The sequence below is a fragment of the Rana temporaria genome, chromosome 1 (assembly GCF_905171775.1).
Source record: "Rana temporaria chromosome 1, aRanTem1.1, whole genome shotgun sequence".
NCBI lineage: Eukaryota > Metazoa > Chordata > Amphibia > Anura > Ranidae > Rana > Rana temporaria.
In genome coordinates, this window is record NC_053489.1 from 544211043 (window position 1) to 544233821 (window position 22779).

The following is a 22779-nucleotide window of genomic DNA, read 5'->3' on the forward strand; positions in this document are numbered from 1 at the left end:
AACGCGATGCCCTTGCGAACTGCATGTGCGTGCCAATGTTACTGGCACCCCAAACACAGATCACAGTCTGTTTGCAGGAACCAAAATCGCATACTACCACAGTACCACGCGGTTTGGTGCAGAGAGTTTTAAAAAATACAGTCCTGTGCGTTTTGCGGGCCTTTCATATGAATGGGGTGTCAAAAACTCACCACGTAGGAACGCACGCGTTCCTGGTGTGAACTGACCCCAAATCTGATAATACTGTGGTAGTTTATGGGTATCCATACCCAAAATATTTTTCCTTTAGTTTTTGAATTGAGTTGGGAAGGATTAAAACTCCAGTCAGATTTTACTATAATCAGAGGTTTATTGGGAGATAAACCTTAAATTTTCTGTCTGGTAAATAGGTTGTCTCACGAAGAGCAACACAGACTGAAGTATTTTTTTTTTTATATCAATTAGGAGAATGAAGAACCTCTCATCTTTTCATTGTTGTCCGTTTCTCTGTTGCAGATTTTTCCCTCACTACCTGTCTGGAGTCCCCCAAAACAGAAAGTAGAGGGAAAATTCTCTAGCAAAGCCGTGGAAAACAGACAGAAGTGAAAAGCTTCTCTTTTTAATGTTAATTAGGTAAAGGCCAGAACATATCAGCTTTTTATCATTGTCCATTTTCCTGTTTCAGATTTTCTTTCACTTCCCGTTTGCTAAAAGGTTATCTCCAGCACAGAAAGTGAGCAAAAATCTCACTAAAGAAAAATTCCCAATAGGGGTTCTACAGTATCCTCATCATAGAAAAAATAAAGCTTTGGGTATCAATATAATTTAACCTACACACTTATTTCTGGCCAATACTGAGACATTTTAATTCAGTGAAATTGTACCCCAATTACTGTTTATAATATTTTGCATGAAAATCTTCCCAGCCGTGTTCTGAAAGCCACTTACCCAATTCATTCCTATGGCTGGAGTCATACTCTTCTGGACTGCCGGGGCCACCAAGAGTATGGCCCAGCCATAGGTATTAGTGGGCCCTGCAGCTTCCTGAGCCAGGTCATTTTCCCATGCAAAGGCTGTGCAATTCCAGGTAGAGCCATACAGTGAAGATCTCCAGGACCAGGCCGAAGATAACTTGATATGGTTTACACTGAGGCAGCAGAGAAGGAGTAGGGGACAACTTCAATACAAGCTAAGCTGTTCTTCAAAACAATTTTGCTGCAGTATTTACTTATACTAGAGCTAAAAATCAATGGACAAATAATTAGATGATCAAAATGGGAAGCCATTTGCTAGAAAACCTCTTTAAGACACCCCATTCCTATTGATCATCAGAACATGTCACCATAATGCACAAACCAAATTCCATACCATATGTCCCTCAGCCCGTGCTTTGTTTTGCATGGCTTCCTGCTTCCTCTGCCAAAATTCCTCAACCTGTATTGCTCTTTCAGCGGCCATATGTCCTCGATGTCTGAAGCACACAATAAAAAAAGTCGTCAGATCACATCCCTAGCATTACATTTTAAAACAGAAACAATTATTCTTATAAAAAATAAAACAACCACACACTTGTAAAGTTACTGTAGAATCTGTCTAACTAGCACTGGATAGAAAATTTCCATCATATGCAAACACATCACAAGAAATATAAAAGGTCATGTTTAAGGGGTTTTTTTTGGAAACAATTTCTAGTACTGTACAACACACATTATGCGCTTTAATATTTTCGAGATGATTTTTGAAGATGTTTCTTACATATAATCGTCACATGTGGGCTTATCGCATACATGGGCTGGTGTATGCTGGTCTGACCCCATTACCTGATTTCCCAAATGGAAGTGTTAAAAGTTAACATGCCAAAGGTGAAAATCAGAGGTGTTCTGTCACATCAGCAACCATGTAAGGCCAACAGGTTTGCCGCTGCTTTAAAAATTCAACATGCAAACAGTCCGTCGGATTCCCAAACACTGCATCCAAGCACACAAGCACCGGCCTGTGTAACCGGCCGCATTCTCTTGCGTTGATCCCTAGTGGCTGCTATAGCCTCTAGCAATAATCACTGTCCTTTCCCAGAGGGGAAGGGCTACCCTGGCTGCCTCTGCCGGGAGAAGACAATTGCTTGGCGGGAGGGATCTTACTGTCAGCACTGTCTGCGTTGATGGGAGAGTCATGCAAACTTCTTTCCTTTAACCCACGGTTGCAGGAAAACTATCTTTATTTCTATAGAACATACACGCTCCTGCTAAACCAGCATATCCCATTACCACAATGAGGCAACAAGTTACTATCAGGGTGTTTGTGGGCGGAGCTATATGTGCCTCTCTGAAGAAAGACAGCACAGAGGCAGAATAAAAGCAGCGGCAGGGCTGGCAGCCACACCTCCCTTGCATCCTCAATGCTGTAGTCCAAGTGACTACAATGACTGCAAATGTGACAATGCTTTTGAGATTACAGTGGGACAGGTGAATCGTAGCGACAAAAGGAAACATGTACAAAAACACCTATTCCTTTTAAAAAACCAAAGACCGTAAATCAACAGCTGACATCACAGCTTACATAGAGTAAAATGAGAATGCTCCTGTTGCATCGTGAAAGCATTTTTCTTCTGGATCAGTTCCCAGTGACAAACGAACAAAGATAGGTTACCTCTTTTTCTCATTGTGTTCTCTCAGCAGGGATGGCTTCCCTTGCCCCCTCACCGCCGGGAAAACACAGTAGCTCTGCGGGAGGGATTTCCCCATCAACACCAAGACCTAATACACACTATTAGATTTTCTGCAGATTTTTGTCTTCAGATTTACCAAAACCATACAATATATGAGGTCAAACCTTAGGCCCCTTTCGCACTGGGGCGTTTTTCGAGCGAAGCCTCATCTGCAATCCCAGTGTGCTGGTAAAGCACCGCTAAGACCCTAACGTTTTAGGGCGTGTTTTTGCAGTGCCTCGGTTTGAAAGGGTAAGGCGTTTTTACAGCGCTTTCAATTCATTTCAATGGAGAGGGGCATTTTTGTAGTGTTTTTTTCAGCGCCCAAAAGCTGCTCCAAAGATGCTGCTTGCAGGACTCAGTGTGAAAGAGTCCATTGAGATGCATTGAGAGCGTTTTATGAGCATTTTAATAGCGCTATTTTTAACGCTAAAACGCTGTAAAATTGCTTCAGTGTGAAAGGGGTCTAAAAGAGTTTCAATGTGTATGCAATCAGGATGGCCCTTGCACTACATGGTTTTGGTAAAGCTGAAGACAAGAATCTGCAGAAAATGTAATAGTGTGTATGGGGTCCAACTGTGTACATGGGGGAATCAAGCGATTTTCTTTTCTGCAATAATCTTTGACCTGCCTTACACAATTGTGCTTTCATAAAAGAAAGTGTTGAATAGGTCCAAAACAACGCACCATTCACGCATAGCTGTGTACACTGTATTTTTTTGGGTAAAACAAAAAACACTGGTTGGCTCTTAATATCACTGACCGGTCTGCACGTGCTTGTCGTGAAACCAGCTCTAGCCTCTTCAATTCCTTCCTCACCGCATCTCCATCAGGTAATGGATAAGGAGATGAAGGTCCATTAGGAGCTTCCGGTTGTGCAGCAGCTCTGCAGATGAAAGAGAAAGATAACACCAAGGCTTTCTGATGTACTATTGACGGAATACAGATACTGGGGATACAAGAATGTTTTTAAATGATATAGGGAGTTATTTACGAAAGGCAAATCCACTTTGCACTACAAGTGTAAACTACAAGTGCAAAGTGCACTTAAAATTGCACTTGGAAGTGGAGTCATTGTAGATCCGAGGGGGAACATGCAAGAAAAAAAAAACAAAAAAAAAAAACAGCATTTTAGCTTGCACACGATTGGATAATAAAATCAGCATAGCTTCCCCTTATTTCAGATCTACCCCTCAGATTTACAGCGATTGCACTTGTAGTGCAAAGTGGATTTGCCTTTCGTAAATAACCCCCATAGTGTCCATGCAGCTGATGTCTAAATTCCCTCACTCCGAGCCGCTAGCACCCGTGTGATGCACTTCAAAACATAAAAAAATAATTAAAATAATGTGCAGCGCTTATCTATTATAAATAAATATAGTTTAGTATCCGATTCATAGTAGATAAGTGCTGCACGTTATTTTAATTTTAATTATTGGGGAAAGTCAGACATCAATCTTGCATAGACCCGGTAATGTTGGGTTTTCTGGGCGGAACCGAAACGATAAATTAAATTTTTATTATGAAAACACAGAAAGGAAAAAAAAAAAAAACGCTAAATAACAAACCTTTGAGCTGCATCAGAGTTTTGTACTTCCGCTCGGTATTTGGCCTCTCTTTCCTCTGCTGCTTTAACGCTTTCTTTCTGCTTTTGCATTTGCTCTAGTATGGAATGATAATACTCATAGGAAGAGCGACCTGCAGCTTGTGGTGGAGCTGCCCCTCCACCCCCACCGAAATATGGTGCCTGAAAAATAATTAAAAAATTTTTTAGGACCCAAACATTAAACTATTATGCGGATCTATAAAGATGGGCCATCTAGGTCTGAACTACAAAATAATATAATTGGGTTTGTGATATCACCTTAACGTCTCCACTTCCTCCAGAACCAATTACATTCTTCCAGCCTTGCTCTCTTGCGCGATTTATTCGCTCCAACTAAAAGCATAAATGTAAATAACTTAGCAAGGAAATAGATATAAAAAGGAAAGACTAAGCAGGCATTCGGAAAATACTGAAGTAAGAAGGATACAATCTGGTTAAAGGTTTTACAGACAGAATAAATAAACATTGCAGCTTCAGGGGCTGGAAGAACAGCAGGACACTTCCAAACAGTAAAAGTCATGAAAGGTTTTGTTAGGGAGCAGAACACAACCAGCAAAATGTAAAAGAGAAGCTCAGGATTTTCATAAAAAAAAAAAAAAAAAAAATTATACTCACCCAGGTGGTGTCCCCTGCCGCCTCTACACTGAGAACTGGGTAAGCAAACACTGCTGATTGCTCAGTTCTCCACTCCACTACGACTCAGCTCTTTGCTCTCTGCTCTCCAGCGCTTACTTGCAGCACTGGGCTGTGGACGGGGTAAAATGGGCTGGCTCAGGCTCTTAGCGGATCACTGAAAGGCTGAGCAAAGTGTCGGGACAAGTCTGGACCGACAGAGTGAAGTCTTTAGCCTGTTGCTGGCAAAAAATGGGTCACAGGAGTGCCAAACGAACTTAAAGCTTCTTTGCTGTGGGTTCAATGGGCCCTGAGGGAGACACATTCCTTCCCTAAATTTGACAACAGTCAAGAATTTTACATGGCTTTTTATTCTCTCGTGAAAAATAAAACTGCATTTCAAATTTTGCAGCCAAACTGGGATAAGAGCTACTTTATATATTTGTTACATGTTCCCATTCACATAGAACTAAAAAAACGGAAAACTTCATGACTGGAAAAAAAAAAAACATGCTTTGCTTTCCATTCATTATCAATGATCATAATGGAATTGGGAAGTTAAAGTGGTTGTAAAGACAGGAGTTTTATCTTAATGCATGCTATGGGTGCCCCCATAGCAAGCTGCTTGCTGTGGGGGCACTGAACAGGAGAGAGGGGCCAGGAGCACAGAAGAGGGACCAGAGAAGAGGAGGATCCAGGCTGCTCTATGCAAATCCACTACAACAGAGCAGGTAAGTATAACATGTTTGTAAAGTCCTTTTTTTCTATAAAAATAACAAATCACTTAATGTTTACACTAATTAACCCTGTCTGTACTGTGCTAGCAGATCTCATTACCAATTATAATACGTTATAATCTGGGATTTGAACATGGTGTGTCAATGACGGGAAGCGCACAGTGTTCCCAGTCTGTGTGGGGACAGAGTCACATTGAATCCATTTATCCACTTCCCACCAGTAGGACGCAGTATAACATCCTGGACTTTCAGTGGTGTGACCAGGATGATGTCTGCAGCTATCGCTTTTTTTCTGTTGGCGATTCTCTTTATTGTATTGTAAATAGCTGCTAAATTGCTTTTACATGCGGCAACAGAAGGAGAAATAATTCTAATACTGAATTACAGCAGAGTACAGTGTGTATAATATATCATTATGGGATGTGTGTATAGTTCAGTAATGATTACATAAAGCAAGTAAGGGCAATATGTTTATCTCTGGTTGTGGCTGGAAAGGAGAGAACAGACATGCTTTGCATTTAGAAGACTGTAACCCATCATACTGTGTGTTACTGAGTAGTATTGCTGGTTGGAGAATGAGGAGTGTGATTTACGTTGAAGTCGGCGAGGTCTAGTGTACCTCCCACATTCACTCCAACCCCAAAGATTCATGGGAAATGTAGTTCAATTACGAGATAGAGCGAGCGAGAGCTATAGAGACAGAGCGAGCGAGAGCTATAGAGACAGAGCGAGCGAGAGCTATAGAGACAGAGCGAGCGAGAGCTATAGAGACAGAGCGAGCCAGAGCTATAGAGACAGAGCGAGCCAGAGCTATAGAGACAGAGCGAGCCAGAGCTATAGAGACAGAGCGAGCCAGAGCTATAGAGACAGAGCGAGCCAGAGCTATAGAGACAGAGCGAGCCAGAGCTATAGAGACAGAGCGAGCCAGAGCTATAGAGACAGAGCGAGCCAGAGCTATAGAGACAGAGCGAGCCAGAGCTATAGAGACAGAGCGAGCCAGAGCTATAGAGACAGAGCGAGCCAGAGCTATAGAGACAGAGCGAGCGAGAGCTATAGAGACAGAGCGAGCGAGAGCTATAGAGACAGAGCGAGCGAGAGCTATAGAGACAGAGCGAGCGAGAGCTATAGAGACAGAGCGAGTGAGAGCTATAGAGATACAGCGCGAGAGCTATAGAGACAGAGCGAGCCAGAGCTATAGAGACAGAGCGAGCGTGAGCTATAGAGATACAGCGCGAGAGCTATAGAGATAAAGAGCAAGAGCGATAGAGATAGAGCGAGCGAGAGAGGATATGATACAAATCACTGTTCTAATAGATCCTCCCTGGCAGAATACGCGATGCATTTTTTTGAATTAGAAAGCCAACTTCCTGAAAATTCGATTAGACTTTTCTCTTCAAATGGTAAGGAATTTCACAAATGTAATAACAGGTGTGTGTGTGTGTGTGTACTAATGGGGGATTTTTTGAAAGTCCCGGAGTTCTGTTTTAAGGGTTCCAAGTAACTTTCTAGCAAAATAATGATTTTTACATGTAGGAGAGAAATGTCAGAATTAGACTAGTAGGGATGTAGTGAAGACTAACATGCAGTCAGGCAAGATACCTGCTCCAAATTAACAACCATGCATATGGCAAGAAATATATATATATATATATATATATATATATATATATATATATATATATATATATATACACACACACACACACACACACACACACACACACACACACACACATATATATATATATATATATATATATATATATATATATATATATATATATATTTTTTTAGGTATGCTGTCTGAATAGAAAACACATAACAAAACTATGTTTTTTTCTAATTTGAATGAAAACCAATAAAAAAAAAAAAAACTTTAAAAAGGTTAGAAAAAATTGTTGTTAGGATTCACCTATTAGGTCCCTTTAGTCTGTTAAGTAGATTAAAACCATTTTGTAATATCCGTTTGATAAGTGCAATAAATACTCCTTGATCCTGCCAGAAATCTCATCAACTGATAAGAATGCCGCACAGGAAGTTACCAGTTACACATTCTCAGCTGGCCGTCTACAGAATCTCTCCCCTCTAGGGAAACCAGATCATGGGGAGGCGTTTGTAGTCCTGTCCTATGATGACAAGGCTACAGTGAGTGAGGATTGTTAAAGTAGTACAATAAGTTTACTACTGACTGGATCACCAGGTAAAAACAAAGTAAATAAAAGCATAAATATAAAAATCCAATAAAGCCATCACAGCAAAGGATTGGTAAGCTGCAATATATTATTTTTTTGTTCCTTAGTTTAGATATGCTTTAAGTATTTTAACACAGACTACCATTGGGAAAGAAAGGGGATAACTGGTTGGCATTCTTGCCTTTAGCTCTGCATTCTGAGTTTAAATCTTACCTCAGATGCAATCTGTGTGAAAATTGGATGTTCTTCCTATGTTTGCATGGGTTAATTCCAAGTGCTCCAATTTGCACCCTAAACATTTTAGGTTAGTGGACTTCCTCTTAAAACTGGCCTTACTGTGTTGAAGTGACATTAGATTAGAAGGAAAAGGAACCATTACAAATATATCTATATCTGCACTGTGAAGCGCTTGATTATATGTTACTGCTATATGAACAAAGCAGATTACCGATATGTGAAATAAAATGATTTTCTTTTCTTCATTGTCAGTTCAGTTGAAACCTACTGTTATAATACTGCCACCTTGTGGACAAATATGAGGTGGCATAGAATCTGCAGTATAGACTGTATTTGAATAAATCAGAACTAAATTCTGCAGGGGCTCTTGCCATGTGCAATTATATTATGGAACGCTTACCTCCCAGTATGCCCTTAGCATAGCTCAATTGTTTTTTTTTTTTTTTTTTATGTAAAACGCTTTACTTTGCATGTCCTTTCTGCCCAAAAAAGAAACCCTTTGCAATTTTTTGATGTGGGACTTTGGGTCAACTATAAACGTTGTCAAACTCAAGTATACAGCAGCTGAAAAAGTGAACCGGCAAGTGTACATCCAATAATGGGATTATGATCAGCTATGAACGCTCTGACAACTGTAAGGAGTAAATTGATCAGACTACATGTGTTCAGGTACATGAAGAAAACACTGGACAATGAACACACATGGGAAAGAAAGATATATATGTTAGAAAGGAAACACAAAGAAACATAATCTACTACTATCAGTAAGATCATCCAGTTTACCCTTTCCTTCTCCAGTCGTCTCATCTGTTCTGCTTTGAGTAAATTTATCTACCATGGGATTAGAAAAGAGATAGTAACACTTGGAAAGATGCATGAAACCCATATACAAGAACAGACGGAAACAAAAATCTCCACAATAAAATGGTTTCAACTTTCATTTTCTAAGCTGTAGGGGATATATAAAAAAAAAAAAAAAAAAAAAAAGAAATTCTATTTGCCGCTGTGAAATTTTCATTCCTCTGGTAAATAAAAACGATTTCTATGCACATTTCTTTCAATTTAACAACCTCTTGTTTTATTATTACATAAAAGGACAATTTTCAAAAAAGAACTATGGAGTCTGCCATTGCTGACATCTCTAGTTTCCTGGTTGTCCTACTGCAAGTCCTTGACCAAGTATACAAACAAGGGCGTATGACTCTTCTCTGACTTTATCTGCATACTGAGGAAATCAGAAGGTCAGCAATGGCAGTCCTCATTTTTTTCTTGACAAATTTAAGTGGATGTAAACCCTCCATACATCCAGTGAAGTGAACAGCCTCAGATGATTCCCAGAGATGAACCAAATCTTCCTACATAGGTTTAACATGTATATTTGCTGTCTTCACATTTACATACAGTTTAGAAAGTTCAGATCGTGTTAGGAGATTTTCTCCTCCTGTTAAACACAGACGGTGATGTCTGGGCATACAACCAAGATAGCTAAATTTGGTGAATGGAGGAAAGGCACACCCCCTCTCATCATAGGCGGAGACTCTCAGAGGTGTTTTGTAATAGGGCCAGCTCCCTGCTAATATATTTATAGCAAACCTCGCCTGACAGAAATTTCAGGTTGCTTTCATCTGATGTGTCAGAATTTGTCAGGGGTTATCAGGCTGATAACAGAGGAACAGTTCAGGAGAGAGCTACGGGACATAGCTCTTTGAAGAGAGGTAACAAAATACTGCAGATATATGTGCCCAGCTAAAATTTCATGAATTGGGTTTACATCCACTTTAATCTAAACAATTAATAAATATAGATGTTTCACTAACTAGATAATTACATACAAAATTAAGTCCTCTTGAAGAAGGACCTGAGCATCAATGAGTATTTGCAAAATACACACCACTGAATCTGTGTTATACCAACATGTGTTATAACATCACAATAAAACCTTAAATAATCATGAATAATGCTACACCAAATCATGAACTCGATAGAAAATATAAATAATTCTCCTGTGGCAAAGCAACTAAACATGAGTCACTTTCCTCCGTTCAAATACTACATATACATTGTATAATCAGTTCCTGGAACAAAATGGTCAGTTATCACTCTTATACATTTAAATTTTAATATGTGCAAGGCCCCTTTCTGTAATGATCCGCCGCCTCCGTATGTACGTAAGCTCAGCGGGTATCGCTCCGTATATCCCCGCTGAGCCGGCGGATGACAGGGCGGTCTCCGCACACTGTGCAGGGACCGCCCTGTCTTTTCTTCGCTCTCCCCTATGGGGGGATCGGATGAACACGGACCGTATGTCCGTGTTCATCCGATCCGCTCTGCAGACGGAAGGAAAAAAATTGGATTTTCTTCCGTCTGCAAAATCGGATGTTTGCGGAGGCGGACGATTATGTTCATCCGCTGACACCCGCAATCACATAGGGACCAATGTATGTCCCTTTTTCATCCGCAAACGGATGGATGAAAAAGCGGACATACGGTCCGCACGTGTGAAAGGGGCCTAAAGATAAATGTATGCTGCTGATTTACAATGGGTAAAAGTCTTTAAAATTAGCCATATAAAAAACGACCTACCTGTTCTCGCTGCAACCTCTCCTTCTCCATCTGTCTAATGTCCACTCTTTTTTTCTTGGCCACATCCTGCAATACATACAAGCTCTCATATTGCTCACAAGTTCTTTACTAGAAGCTTCAAGGTATAGAGGCGTTAGTGGAGTCATAACTGGCAAGGAAAATGTGGTTAGGAGGACAAGAGTAAGAAGAAACAAGGAGGAAAGGTTTGGAGGTGTTTGGTTAGGGTCATTCATTTATCTGCCAGCACTGGAAAAGCTGGCACCACAAGCAGCACTGCTAAGCCCTCCAGCTCTGTAGAACTAGAAGTCAGTCACAACAAAGGAAGCAGGAGGAGCAGCTTGATACCTCTAACATTTTCCTCCTTTCTTCTACAGGGGTCACTTTCTTCATGGGAACTGCTGGGGCCTGGACAAAAAGTGAAACTGCAAATTAGAAGAGTAGCCTTCTCATTAGATTCATGGAAATATCTGTTATGCCAACACTTTTAGTGTCCATGCACACTGGCTTAAAAACACTGCTGCATCTAGGAGTTAAGCTTTATATCCTATGTGCCCATGCACATTAGGACTTTTAGTGGCATATATTAAACTCAGCGTTCAGATGCAGAAAGAAGAAAAAAAAAAAACACACATCTATTTTGCGTTTTTGAGTTTTATAAAAAAAGAAAAAAAAATGAAAAGAAGAACTAAAAACGTGCCTAGTTGCCAGTACAAAAAAAAAAAAAACACTCAAAAAAATAGGATTTTTTTTCTGCAAAGAGCACTGGTGTTTTTGTAAGCTAGTGTGCAAGAACCCTTATGTTGTTTTTACTTATGCCCCATGGAATTCTTGGTTTAAATATATAAGACTTTACATATCTAAAAGAAAAAGACCTTGTCCTGACCAAAGCAAGCAGATTCCAGGTGACCTTATACCAGTTGAAGTGCAATAATTCATGAAAGACTGTGTGCTATAGGCACCATAAGCACTTTTTTCCCCAGCCATGATGCCCAAAGGCTGTAAACAAATGTATTCGCACAAACCAGAAACACATCTTAACCACTTAAGCCCCGGACCTTTAGGCAGCTAAATGCCCAGGCCAGGTTTTGCGATTCGGCACTGCGTCGCTTTAACTGACAATTGCGTGGTCGTGCGACGTGGCTCCCAAACAGAATTGGCGTCCTTTTTTCCCCCACAAATAGAGCTTTCTTTTGGTGGTATTTGATCACCTCTGCGGTTTTTATTTTTTGCGCTATAAACAAAAATAGAGCGACAATTTTGAAAAAAATGCAATATTTTTTACTTTTTGCTATAATAAATATCCCCCAAAAATATATATAAAAAATTATTTTTTTTCCTCAGTTTAGGCCGATACGTATTCTTCTACCTATTTTTGTTAAAAAAAATCTCAATAAGCGTTTATCGATTGGTTTGCGCAAAATTTATAGTGTTTACAAAATAGGGGATAGTTTTATTGCATTTTTATTATTTATTTTTTTTACTACTAATGGCGGCGATCAGCGATTTTTTTTGTGACTGCGACATTATGGCGGACACTTTGGACAATTTTGACACATTTTTGGGACCATTGTCATTTTCACAGCAAAAAATTCATTTAAATTGCATTGTTTATTGTGAAAATGACAGTTGCAGTTTGGGAGCCAACCACAGGGGGCGCTGAAGGAGTTATGTTTCACCTAGTGTGCGTTTACAACTGTAGGGGGGTGTGGCTGTAGGTCTGACTTCATCGATCGAGTCTCCCTATAAAAGGGATGACTCGATCGACGCAGCCGCCACAGTGAAGAACGGGGAAGCCGTGTTTACATACCACTCTCCCCGTTCTTCAGCTCCGGGGAGCGATCGCGAGGGGGCGGCTAGAAACTAATAGCCGTGCCCTCATCCCGGATCGCTCCCTGAGGCTTACCGACCGCTGCATGTACCGGGGGGGGGTCCCGATCAGACCCCTGACCCGCGGAAAGGCAGCGACGTGCGGGCACGTCGTTCTGCCTGTCCGTGCCATTTTGCCGACGTATATGTACATGCGGCGGTCATTAAGCGGTTAAATTAATAGGGCATATTGAAACCAGCATTCCGAAATTCTGTATGTTCCTCGCTTGTCATGCAACAGTAGAAATTGGGATGATGTGGGAATATTTCTAATGTTATATTGTGCTCATGAGTAAAACAAAGCACTATGGTTGCTTACAATCCTTAAGATTCCATAGCATTTATGTTCTCAAATCTACCAATGACTTGACGCTTCTAATTTGTAATATGTAACTGGGTAGTAGCAACGTGTGAATAGGAAACTGGAGTGCTTATTATACAGTATATATGAAATAATCACTGACTGCATCAGTATCGTGAAGTTGACAATGATAACAGCAGGTCAGGGAATGCCATTTCAATTACTGCATTACTAAATACTTTAAGCATTCTGTTCAATGGATCCTACAAAAGATTAAAGTGACTCGGTCACAAGAAAGGTATGGGGGCTGCCACTGTAGGCTTCCCGAGATGCTTGCCTTACTGACTTCTGAATTTTTCAGTGCCAGAAAAAGCATGCTGTAAATGAGTGTCAGAAATACTTCTCTATACTATTTCCAGGACAGCAGCTCAGACTGCACTAAATTCAAAGTATCAGGATGAAAGCCAAACATTCTCAAAAGGCAAGTTCAATTATTTAATCTCTCATGGCAGCGTTCTCTTAAAAAGGCTTACACCAACAAGGACAATTTTTATTGGACAAAGTGGGAATGGAAAAGAAACTGTCAGATTTTTATTTTCGGAGTGCGTCTCCTTATGCAACTAGATTTCCCATCCCTTACTGTCAGTATAGGGAAAGGTATTCTATCCAGTGGGAACAGACTAAAAAAAAAAAAAATCTGTATTAACAGCTGGAATATATTAAAACTTCTGTCAGGTTATTATTACTGTCTATGCCTTTCTGTCCCAGTGACAACTGCCTATCCCATTTCTTGCCTGCTGTCACAGGGGCAGGACATGTGGTGAAATTTCTCCAACATACTCTGACAGCAAAAAAATAACTATTTAGTCTTTGCAAGCCTATCAAACGTGTTTTGGCAGGAAACTTCCAGAAATCATCCTCAACGTTTCCAACTAATCATTGCTTCATTTCCCCCATTGTGTCAAAAGCTAACTAAGACTGGAGAACACAGAATCTGGAGCAGCTGCACATGGTAACCAATCAGCTTCTGACTCCAACTTGTTCAAATAAGCTTTCACAATTAAAGCTAGAAGCTGATTGGTTGCCATGCACAACTGCTTCAGATTCTGGCTTCTCCAGTCTTAGGAAATTCACCTTCATGTGAACAGTTGGCTCAGCTATTTTACCCATGTTTATTATTAGTATATATGCACATGAACTACATGCTTTTAAAGCTCCATTATTCTCACCTGTCTACGCCGGATTTGTGGCTTTCTGTCATAATACTTCTTTGCAGACTCTGATGACTTCTTTATAGTTAAAGGCACTCCGTATTTAGCAGCTGGTTTGGTGATTTTCTGTGCAGGTGGGGAGGAAGAGTGGATGGCTTGTGCTGGAGCTTGTCTTTTGGCTAATTCCAAAGAATATAAAATAGGTACATATCAGATATTCAAGTGACTCAGACTTCAACACAGGCAGCCAGAAAAAACACTGGATTATAAAAAAAAAAAAAGGGGGAAGGGTTAAAAGGCATCTTCGACTCTACTTTAAAAAATTAAACGTCCCTCTTCTCTAACAGTCCAGGTCCCTCACAAACATCTTCTTGTTAATTGGGTTCTCCTGAGGAGGAATTCCTCACGCCACAAGAACATTGCAGTGATATGTCTACTTTATCTTACTTGTAAATTTATAGCCCATTATTGGATATTATCCCAGATACATACCCACTAGGAGTCACTGGATTGGACTTGGTAATGCGAGAAAAACTTGCATACCAACACAGGAATGTACCCAAAAAAGTTTCTATAAAATATGGCAGCCTTGGCTGGATTTGCCAGGTCCAGCACCCCATCAGCTGGTTAACCACTTAAGCCCCGGACCATTTTGTTGCTAAATGCCCAGGCCATGTTTTGCGATTCGGCACTGCGTCGCTTTAACAGACAATTGCACGGTCGTGCGACGTGGCTCCCAAACAAAATTGGCGTCCTTTTTTCCCCGCAAATAGAGCTTTCTTTTGGTGGTATTTGATCACCTCTGCGGTTTTTATTTTTTGCGCTATAAACAAAAATAGAGCGACAATTTTATAACAAATATCCCCCAAAAACATATATGAACATTTTTTTTCCTCAGTTTAGGCCGATACGTATTCTTCTACCCATTTTTGTTAAAAAAAAAAAAAAAAAAATCGCAATAAGTGTTTATCGATTGGTTTGCGCAAAATTTATAGCGTTTACAAAATAGGGGATAGTTTTTTTGCATTTTTATTAATTTTTTTTTTTTTACTACTATTGGCGGCGATCAGCGATTTTTTTCGTGACTGCGACATTATGGCGGACACTTCGGACAATTTTGACACATTTTTGGGACCATTGTCATTTTCACAGCAAAAAATGCATTTAAATTGCATTGTTTATTGTGAAAATGACAGTTGCAGTTTGGGAGTTAACCACAGGGGGCGCTGTAGGAGTTAGGGTTCACCTAGTGTGTGTTTACAACTGTAGGGGGGTGTGGCTGTAGGACTGACGTCATCGATCGAGTCTCCCTATAAAAGGGATCACTCGATCGATGCAGCCGCCACAGTGAAGCACGGGGAAGCCGTGTTTACATACGGCTCTCCCCGTTCTTCAGCTCCGGGGAGCGATCGCGACGGGGCGGCTATAAACGAATAGCCGCGCCGTCGTCCCAAATCGCTCCCCGCGGGAATCCGCCCGCCGCACGCAGCGGAGGGGGTCCCGATCGGACCCCTGACCCGCTAGAAGGCGGGGACGTATATATGCACCCATCTGCCTGTACGTGCCATTCTGTGGACGTAAATAGGCGTGCGGCGGGCGTTAAGTGGTTAAGGACAGACTTGGCATACAAAAAGAAACAAAGAACCAACCAAGGTCACATCTGCGGAACACCACGGTTGAATAAAAAAATGACTTATTATAGAAAAAGTACTATATATATATACACAACAAAAATTGAGGGGGAAAAAGATTATGGTCACTAGACAGTCCAAAATTGGGAAGAGTTTTCCATTCAAGACCATAAAGAAAAAATTGTGTGTATATCCACTTGGTGTAGATACTATATAGCAGATTTCCGTGTTCTCTGAGCTACCCAGTAATAGTAAACAAGGTGTTCATTCATTCAAATATTTCATGACATTCTGTGGCTAAGCTCATTGGGGCATTGATCTAGTGCTTAAGGCAATAACTGAACTAATGGTTACAATGCCCAGAGACAGTCTAGGGGGGGATGAACTTTATGAAGCGGTATTCCCACGATAAGTTCTACAACAGGGAGGGTTGGGAGAATAGGGAAGTTGAATGCAGGGGGGAGAGAGATGCACAGTCTCTGCAGCAATGGTAGCTTCTGTGTGGACTGAAAGTCCTTTAAGCAGAGCGGGGAGTGACAGGTAGAGATACGGTGGAGACGGCGAGACGTTATTTGTATCCTGACTTTTAATTCCAACTATAGGAAACTAAATTTTGGACTGTCTAGTTACCATAAGGCCCCTTTCAGACTGGGGCGGGAGCTGCGGTGGCGGTATAACGCCGCTAAAAATAGCGGCGCTATACCGCCGGAATTGCCGCGGGTATCAGCCGCTAGCGGTGCGGTATTAACCCCCGCTAGCGGCCGATAAAGGGTTAATACCGCCCGCAATGCGCCTCTATAGAGGCGCATTGCGGGCGGTATTGCCGCGGTTTCCCATTGTTTTCAATGGGAAGGAGCGGTGAAGGAGCGGTATACATGCCGCTCCTCTCACCGCTCCAAAGATGCTGCTGACAGGAGATTTTTTTGTCTCCCGCCAGCGCATCGCCTCAGTGTGAAAGCCCTCGGGCTTTCACATTGAGTCTGCAGTGAAGGAGTTTTTCAGGCGCGATAGCAGCGCTATTTTTAGCGCTGTACCGCCTGAAAAACTCCTCAATGTGAAAGGGGCCTAATTTAGAAGTCCCCTAATTTAATTAAGTTTGACGGACCATTAGATGTGCGATTGCCTGGTTGAATGGATACAAGCTCAGTTTTTTCACTAAATTTTGCTGTGTAATATATCTGGTGCTTTTTCTTTAACACTTTTATTCAACCACGGTGTTCCACAGAGGTTACCTTTTTGGTTGGTTCTTCCTTCCTTTTTATATGCAAAGTTTTCATCACATGGACTGCACCATATGTATTCCTTCATATGGTGAATGGTTGTGATAATATTTCAATGAGCCATTATTGGCTATCTGTTTAGCCGTTGATCCAGGCTACACGATTTCTTTAAAAGGTCAAGTTCACCTTTACAGAAAACCCTGTAAGGCCCCATACTCACGAGCAAACATGTCTGCTGAAACTGGCCCGCAGGCCAGTTTCAGCAGACATGTTTGCTCGTGTGTGGGCGCGAGCGGGCCGAATTCCAGCAAACATTTGCCCGCCGGGCCTTTTCCCAGCGGGCAAATATTCCTGGACTTGTTTTAAAACAGCCCGCTGGAATTCAGTCCGCTCGGACATGTACGGTCGTCAGTACAGACCTACCGTACATGTCCAGGCGCCCGCCGTCCCTCGCATGCGTCGAATGACTTCGACGCATGCGTGGAAGCATTTTAAAGGCGGGCCGCCCACGTCGCCGCGTCATTGTCGCGGCGACACCGCGTCATCGACGCGGCGACACCGCGGACACGCCCCGCGTATTGTTTACGCACGGACTTCTGTACGATGGTGTGTACAACCATCGTACAGAAGCCCTCTGGCAGACATGTATGGTGAAAACGGTCCGACGGACCGCTTTCACCATACATGTTTGTCCGTGTGTACCCGGCCTAAGGTGAACTTACACAGGTCCCCCTCCCCGTCCCCCTGGCCTGGCCCGTGGCAATCTACGGTTCTAAGCCCCGGTATTTCTGCACCAGGAGTCCAGGGCTTAGAAATCCCCTGAGCTGAATGTCCAAAACGTCCCTCGTCAGGGGCGGCGCCGACCAATCAGCAGCCGCATAGCCCATCCTGTCAGCTATGGAAGAAAAACACAGAACATTCAAAGCAGATGAGTGCCCTGGAAGTGCCAGAAAGGTTCCGTGCCTGGAACTGAACCACGCAGAAAGTGCCCGAAGATGCATATTAACTGCCCAAAGTACCCACCAAATATGACACATGTGCTTTCCGACAGGATGTAGTAAGCAAGTGTAGTCTTCTTATGGAATGTAGTACCCGAATGGAAAGCAATGGGGGATTGTTTGTTGACATTGCTGCAAGTTTTGCTTTCTAGCCAAATATGTAGCTTCCATAATGTAATGACTATTTTTAGCACCCTGAATGTATTTATCTTTCAAAATCTTACTTTTTTTCGGCTTGCAAATCATTTTCAGCAGCAGATGAAAAGTCCATTGTTAGACAGGAGGTTGCAAAAAGCATTGCTGCTTTCTGTGTAAGAGCTGCAATCTCAATGCAGGGGTCTGACATTTCCCTAAACTAGTGGGTAAGGTTTACCGATTGCTGTGCTGTAGCTCTGACTCAGCAAGGAGGTGCATCGGACCACTGCAGAGAGACTGATACTATCTCTTCTGCCCAGCCACGGATATTTCTACTGTTCCCGTTTACCGTCATCACTGAAAAACCATACAGGGGAAATCTTCCAATAGGGACGCAAGTTCTAGTGAGCCTAATGACACCCCAGGACTCCGTCACTGGTGGAGGGATTTTCTCTCACTTTCTGTTGACTGGAAGAGGGGAAAAACCTCCCTAATGGGGCACAGATGGCAAAACAAGCTGACAGGGGTCATTATAAACCCCACCCCCCCTTCTCTTTTGCATTTGGTTCCACTTTTACTTTCCATGTTTTTGAGGATGTGCTTTGACCTAATTTATAACTTGTACCAATACAATATTTGTGTTGGCATGTATCCTTTAATGTAGACTTCATATTACAGTATAGTAAATTGAAAGTAATATTAATTACTTACCAGCTTTGTCATGACCTGCAGGTTTAGGTTGATTCAGAACTGCTCCCATGCCAAATTCTTCAACAAAAAGCTGACAAATTTAAATATAAAATATCACACGGTCAATTATTAAAACAATAACACAACTGATAATGCATACATAATACAACTCATTTACTGAAAATCTTTATGAAAACAATATATCATAGCATTAGCCTTTTTGCTTCTTCCAAAGCAAAATAAAAATGGTAATAATATCTGATATTACCCAATTGATACAAACACAAAAATAAATAAATTCTGGCAGAAATATTTATACATTTGTGTTAAAATGGTTGTAAACCTCAGACATGCAATATAAAGAAAACATATCCCACTGTAGTGTGTACTTGTCTCCTTTAAGAGCACCAAGTGTCATTTCTGTCTGCTACTTCGTTCCTCTGCTATCAGAATGAATCACTTCTGACAAGTTTTCCTAATGCCAAGAAAAAAGAGAAGACAGGGGGGGGATCATAAGCGAATTGATAGTCTCAGCTCTGTTCCTGTCTGTGGTGTGAATGGGGATGCATCGCTTCAATTCTATCAGCTCTTAGGCCCCGTACACACGACCAAACATGTATGCTGAAACTGGTCCGCGGGCCAGTTTCAGCTTACATGTTCGGTCGTGTGTAGGCGCGAGTGGGCCGAATTCCAGCAAACATTTGCCCGCCGGGCCTTTTCCCAGCAGATAAATATTCCTGGACGTGTTTTAAAACCGTCCGCTGGAATCCTGCCCGCTCAGACATGTACGGTCATCAGTACAGACCTATCGTACATGTCCGAGCGCCCGCCGTCCCTCGCTTGCGTCAAATGACTTCGACGCATGCGTGGAAGCCTTTAAATGGCAGGCCCGCCCACGTCGCCGCGGCGGCGACGACGCGGACACGCCCCGCGTAGTGTTTACACGCGGACTTCTGTACGATGGTTAGTACAACCATCGTACAGAAGCCCTCTGGCAGTTATGTACGGTGAAAACGGTCCGACGGACCGCTTTCATCGTACATGTTTGCTCGTTAGTACCCGGCCTTAGACCTCTCCTTACTGAGCTATGCAGAATGTAACTTAAAAGGAGAAGTATAGTCAAAGCTTGTTTGCTTGGACTTCTCCTATGGATTACAGGAGTACAATTCGTCAGAGAGCGGGCTGAACTCCACTCTCTGATGACATCACAGAAGTTGGTGGCAGGCACCGCATGATAACGACAATGGGAGTTTGGATCCGCCAGGAGTCTGGACAGACAGCCAGCTCAGCAAGCCGCTGAGAGGTTTCCCCAATGAGCGAGGAGGGGGCAGAGCAGAGAGCTGTGACTGACAGTCATGAGCTCTCCACTTGGGGAGCCGTGAGAACCGAGCGATCAGCGGTGTTCGATCACACAGTTCTCAGTGCAGAGGCGCAGCATCGGACCCATGCTGCATCCACCAAAGTATTAATCTAAAAAAAAGATCCCTGACAGTTTTTTTCCGAACTCTCATACCAGCATAAAAAAATGGTTTTAGAATGGCTGTAGAGAAGAAGAGACTGTAGATAGACAGTAAGACAAATAAGACCTATGTAGGAGGATTTGTTTAATCTCTGTATCACCTGAGGCAAGTCACTGGGTAGATGTAAGGGTTTACAACCACTTTAGAGCACTGAATGAGAAAATGTTAGAATATGCAATACTTAACATTTTTGGATGTCTAATGGGGGCATTATATTAAAACTGCATTAACATAGTAGTTAATCTTAGGGCACATTAACACTGTGCATTGTGTTAATGCGCCGAGGCATGCTAGGGCAGCCCATTCATTTTAAATGGGCATTCAATGCAGTACTAAAAATCAATCCTGCACAATTTTTAGAAATACAACGTACCACCCTACACAGAGTATTGACATCCGTGCACTGCACTACAGCACAGATACGTTTTTCTCTACTAAATAGGAGCCTTGGCATGCCATTTAGAGTTAATGGCACCCCACCACAACATATATACAAACGTGGTGCAGTAAAGGTTTGAAGCTGGCCATAGTTGGATTGAAAATTGGCCAGTTTAGAAGGGACCAGACCAATTTAATTCCACCTGTTGTCATTCCTGCTCAAAAGAAGTTGACCTAATGATTGGTTTCTGTCAAGACAGGACTGCTGGAAAATGTTCTTTCGACCAGCGATGTAGCACTGATCTGTGTATTCTGACAGCAGGCCCAGCTTTTATAATACAAAGCACAGATTGGAGGACTCTGCATCCACTTTACTTGTGTCGATGGGGTAATGCTGATAAAAGATATAGACAAATAAATAAAAACTACCCATCTATGGCTAGCTCTGGCTGGCAGGATGAGAGACCCGTTTTTTTTTTTTTTTTCTTGCTACAAAGTTGTATGTGCAGGTTGTTCCTCCCCCAGCCTATGACTGGACAGCGAAAGGAGTAGTAGGCTGAGGAGTTTGTTTCTCTGTCAATGTGTTCTCTCCTCTGGTTATTAAGTTGCTTGTGAGCACATGGGTACTGCAGTACAACAGACTGCCTGTTTTGCTGCTTTTTTCCCCCTCTTAGCCTAATGCATGGTACACATTATCAATTTTTTTTTACATTCAACTCAGCTGTTAGTACAGATATTTCCACCACTGAGCTATTGTGTTCTGACAGGGGGACATTCCCCTGCCAGAACACACCGGTCATTGGCTGAGAGTACTAAAAATCGGATGCCGATCAGCAAACCTTTTTCGGTCATGTCCCTTAGATCTGGCCGGCTTTTGTCGGACCTGATGCCGTATACAAGGGCCAAATGTCAGTCAGTTTTTATTGAACCGGCCAATACGGCCCGAAATTCAGCCCATGTGTACGGCCCTTGCGCCATGCTGTGCGAGGGGTGGTCAAAAATCTGGTATTTATACTGCTTGCATTAAAAATATATATATTTAATGATGTATTAAGGAATACAAGCGTTTGTGAATTAGTGTATTTTATATCGGCCTTGAGTTCAGCTTTAAAAGGATTATAGTTGCAGTCACATAACTCCGATTTACCTGTGGAGGCAGAAACTTTTCAATACGCTTAAATATAAAAGGCTTCTCCAATATGGAGTTGACAGATGGACGATCCCTGGGATTTCTTTTAAAAAGCAAAGAAAGCAGATTGCGGAGGTCATAGGAGTAATGCATTGACACTGGGGGATATGAGCCCCGAATGATCTTCAGCACCAGGTTCTTCATATTGCCGGCTTCAAACTGAAATGGAACACTTGTAGATTAGAAAATGTACAATTGATCTGTATCCAGAGTAGCAGCTTTTTAATAATATAATACTTTATACTAACTTGAAACAATTTAAAAGAATGTACACAGCATAGGATCTTTAACCAAGAAAAGTTTCATCATTGTTACCATTTAGGTAAAAATTATGCAAAACTTAAAGTTTTTTTCAAGGCCTGAAAAATAAAGATTTGCCATATGTATGAATTGCAATGTTACAACCGATTTATTTTCCTCTTGAATAAAAGGGCCAAGTTAAGCAGATCTATATTTTAAACCACAAATAAAACAATACTTGATCCAGCAATCTGACCCCTGATATGATTCAGGCCAGCTGCTCTTCATTCTGTGCACGATTGGCTACAAATGGGAGTAATTTGTTCAATGGCATACTCATGGCAGCTTCCAGGGGTCCCTTGGAGTATGGCTCCCCCAAGAGAAGCCAGTTGAGACCATGTCAAGAGAAAGATCACTGGATCCGGGAGACAAGTAGAATGCCAGGTTGGCTGTACTCAGGGGGGGCGGTGGGGGAATTTTTTAAAGCTCAACTTTGGGAAAATTTAAAATGATCCCTTGCGGTATGGCTGTGCCTAAACTGCAATAGGTAATTGCTCATTTAGGTCTAGGGAACAGAGAAAAGAAGATGCTCCTACTTGATCCTCTGTGCTGCTAGATTGCTTGCACCAACTTCTTCTCCCCCATGCTCTGATGGTCGAAAGTCCTTATGTGGATGTAAACCCAAAAATTTTTGTTTTTGATGTCACAATGTAGAGTATAAGATTCCCTATCATCTGTGCCCAGTCTTGC

At 41.9% G+C, this 22779-nt stretch overlaps 1 protein-coding gene across 8 annotated transcripts in view; it reads right to left on the reverse strand.

Annotated features, from left to right (window-relative positions):
- NEK1 (NIMA related kinase 1) overlaps positions 1–22779 on the reverse strand; it is a 177095-nt gene that overhangs the window by 114181 nt on the left and 40135 nt on the right. For 4 of the 8 annotated variants that reach the window (XM_040333132.1, XM_040333123.1, XM_040333095.1 and 1 more), the window contains exons 8-17: positions 21748–21948; positions 18724–18793; positions 14047–14207; positions 10996–11055; positions 10651–10716; positions 8851–8898; positions 4548–4622; positions 4252–4430; positions 3447–3569; positions 1348–1450 (exon numbers count right to left, since the gene is read on the reverse strand). In XM_040333132.1, the coding sequence (XP_040189066.1) occupies positions 1348–1450; positions 3447–3569; positions 4252–4430; positions 4548–4622; positions 8851–8898; positions 10651–10716; positions 10996–11055; positions 14047–14207; positions 18724–18793; positions 21748–21948 (1086 nt within the window). The remainder of the gene's footprint in view (positions 1–1347; positions 1451–3446; positions 3570–4251; positions 4431–4547; positions 4623–8850; positions 8899–10650; positions 10717–10995; positions 11056–14046; positions 14208–18723; positions 18794–21747; positions 21949–22779) is intronic. The other 4 variants (XM_040333146.1, XM_040333106.1, XM_040333114.1 and 1 more) reach the window with 3 other exon arrangements.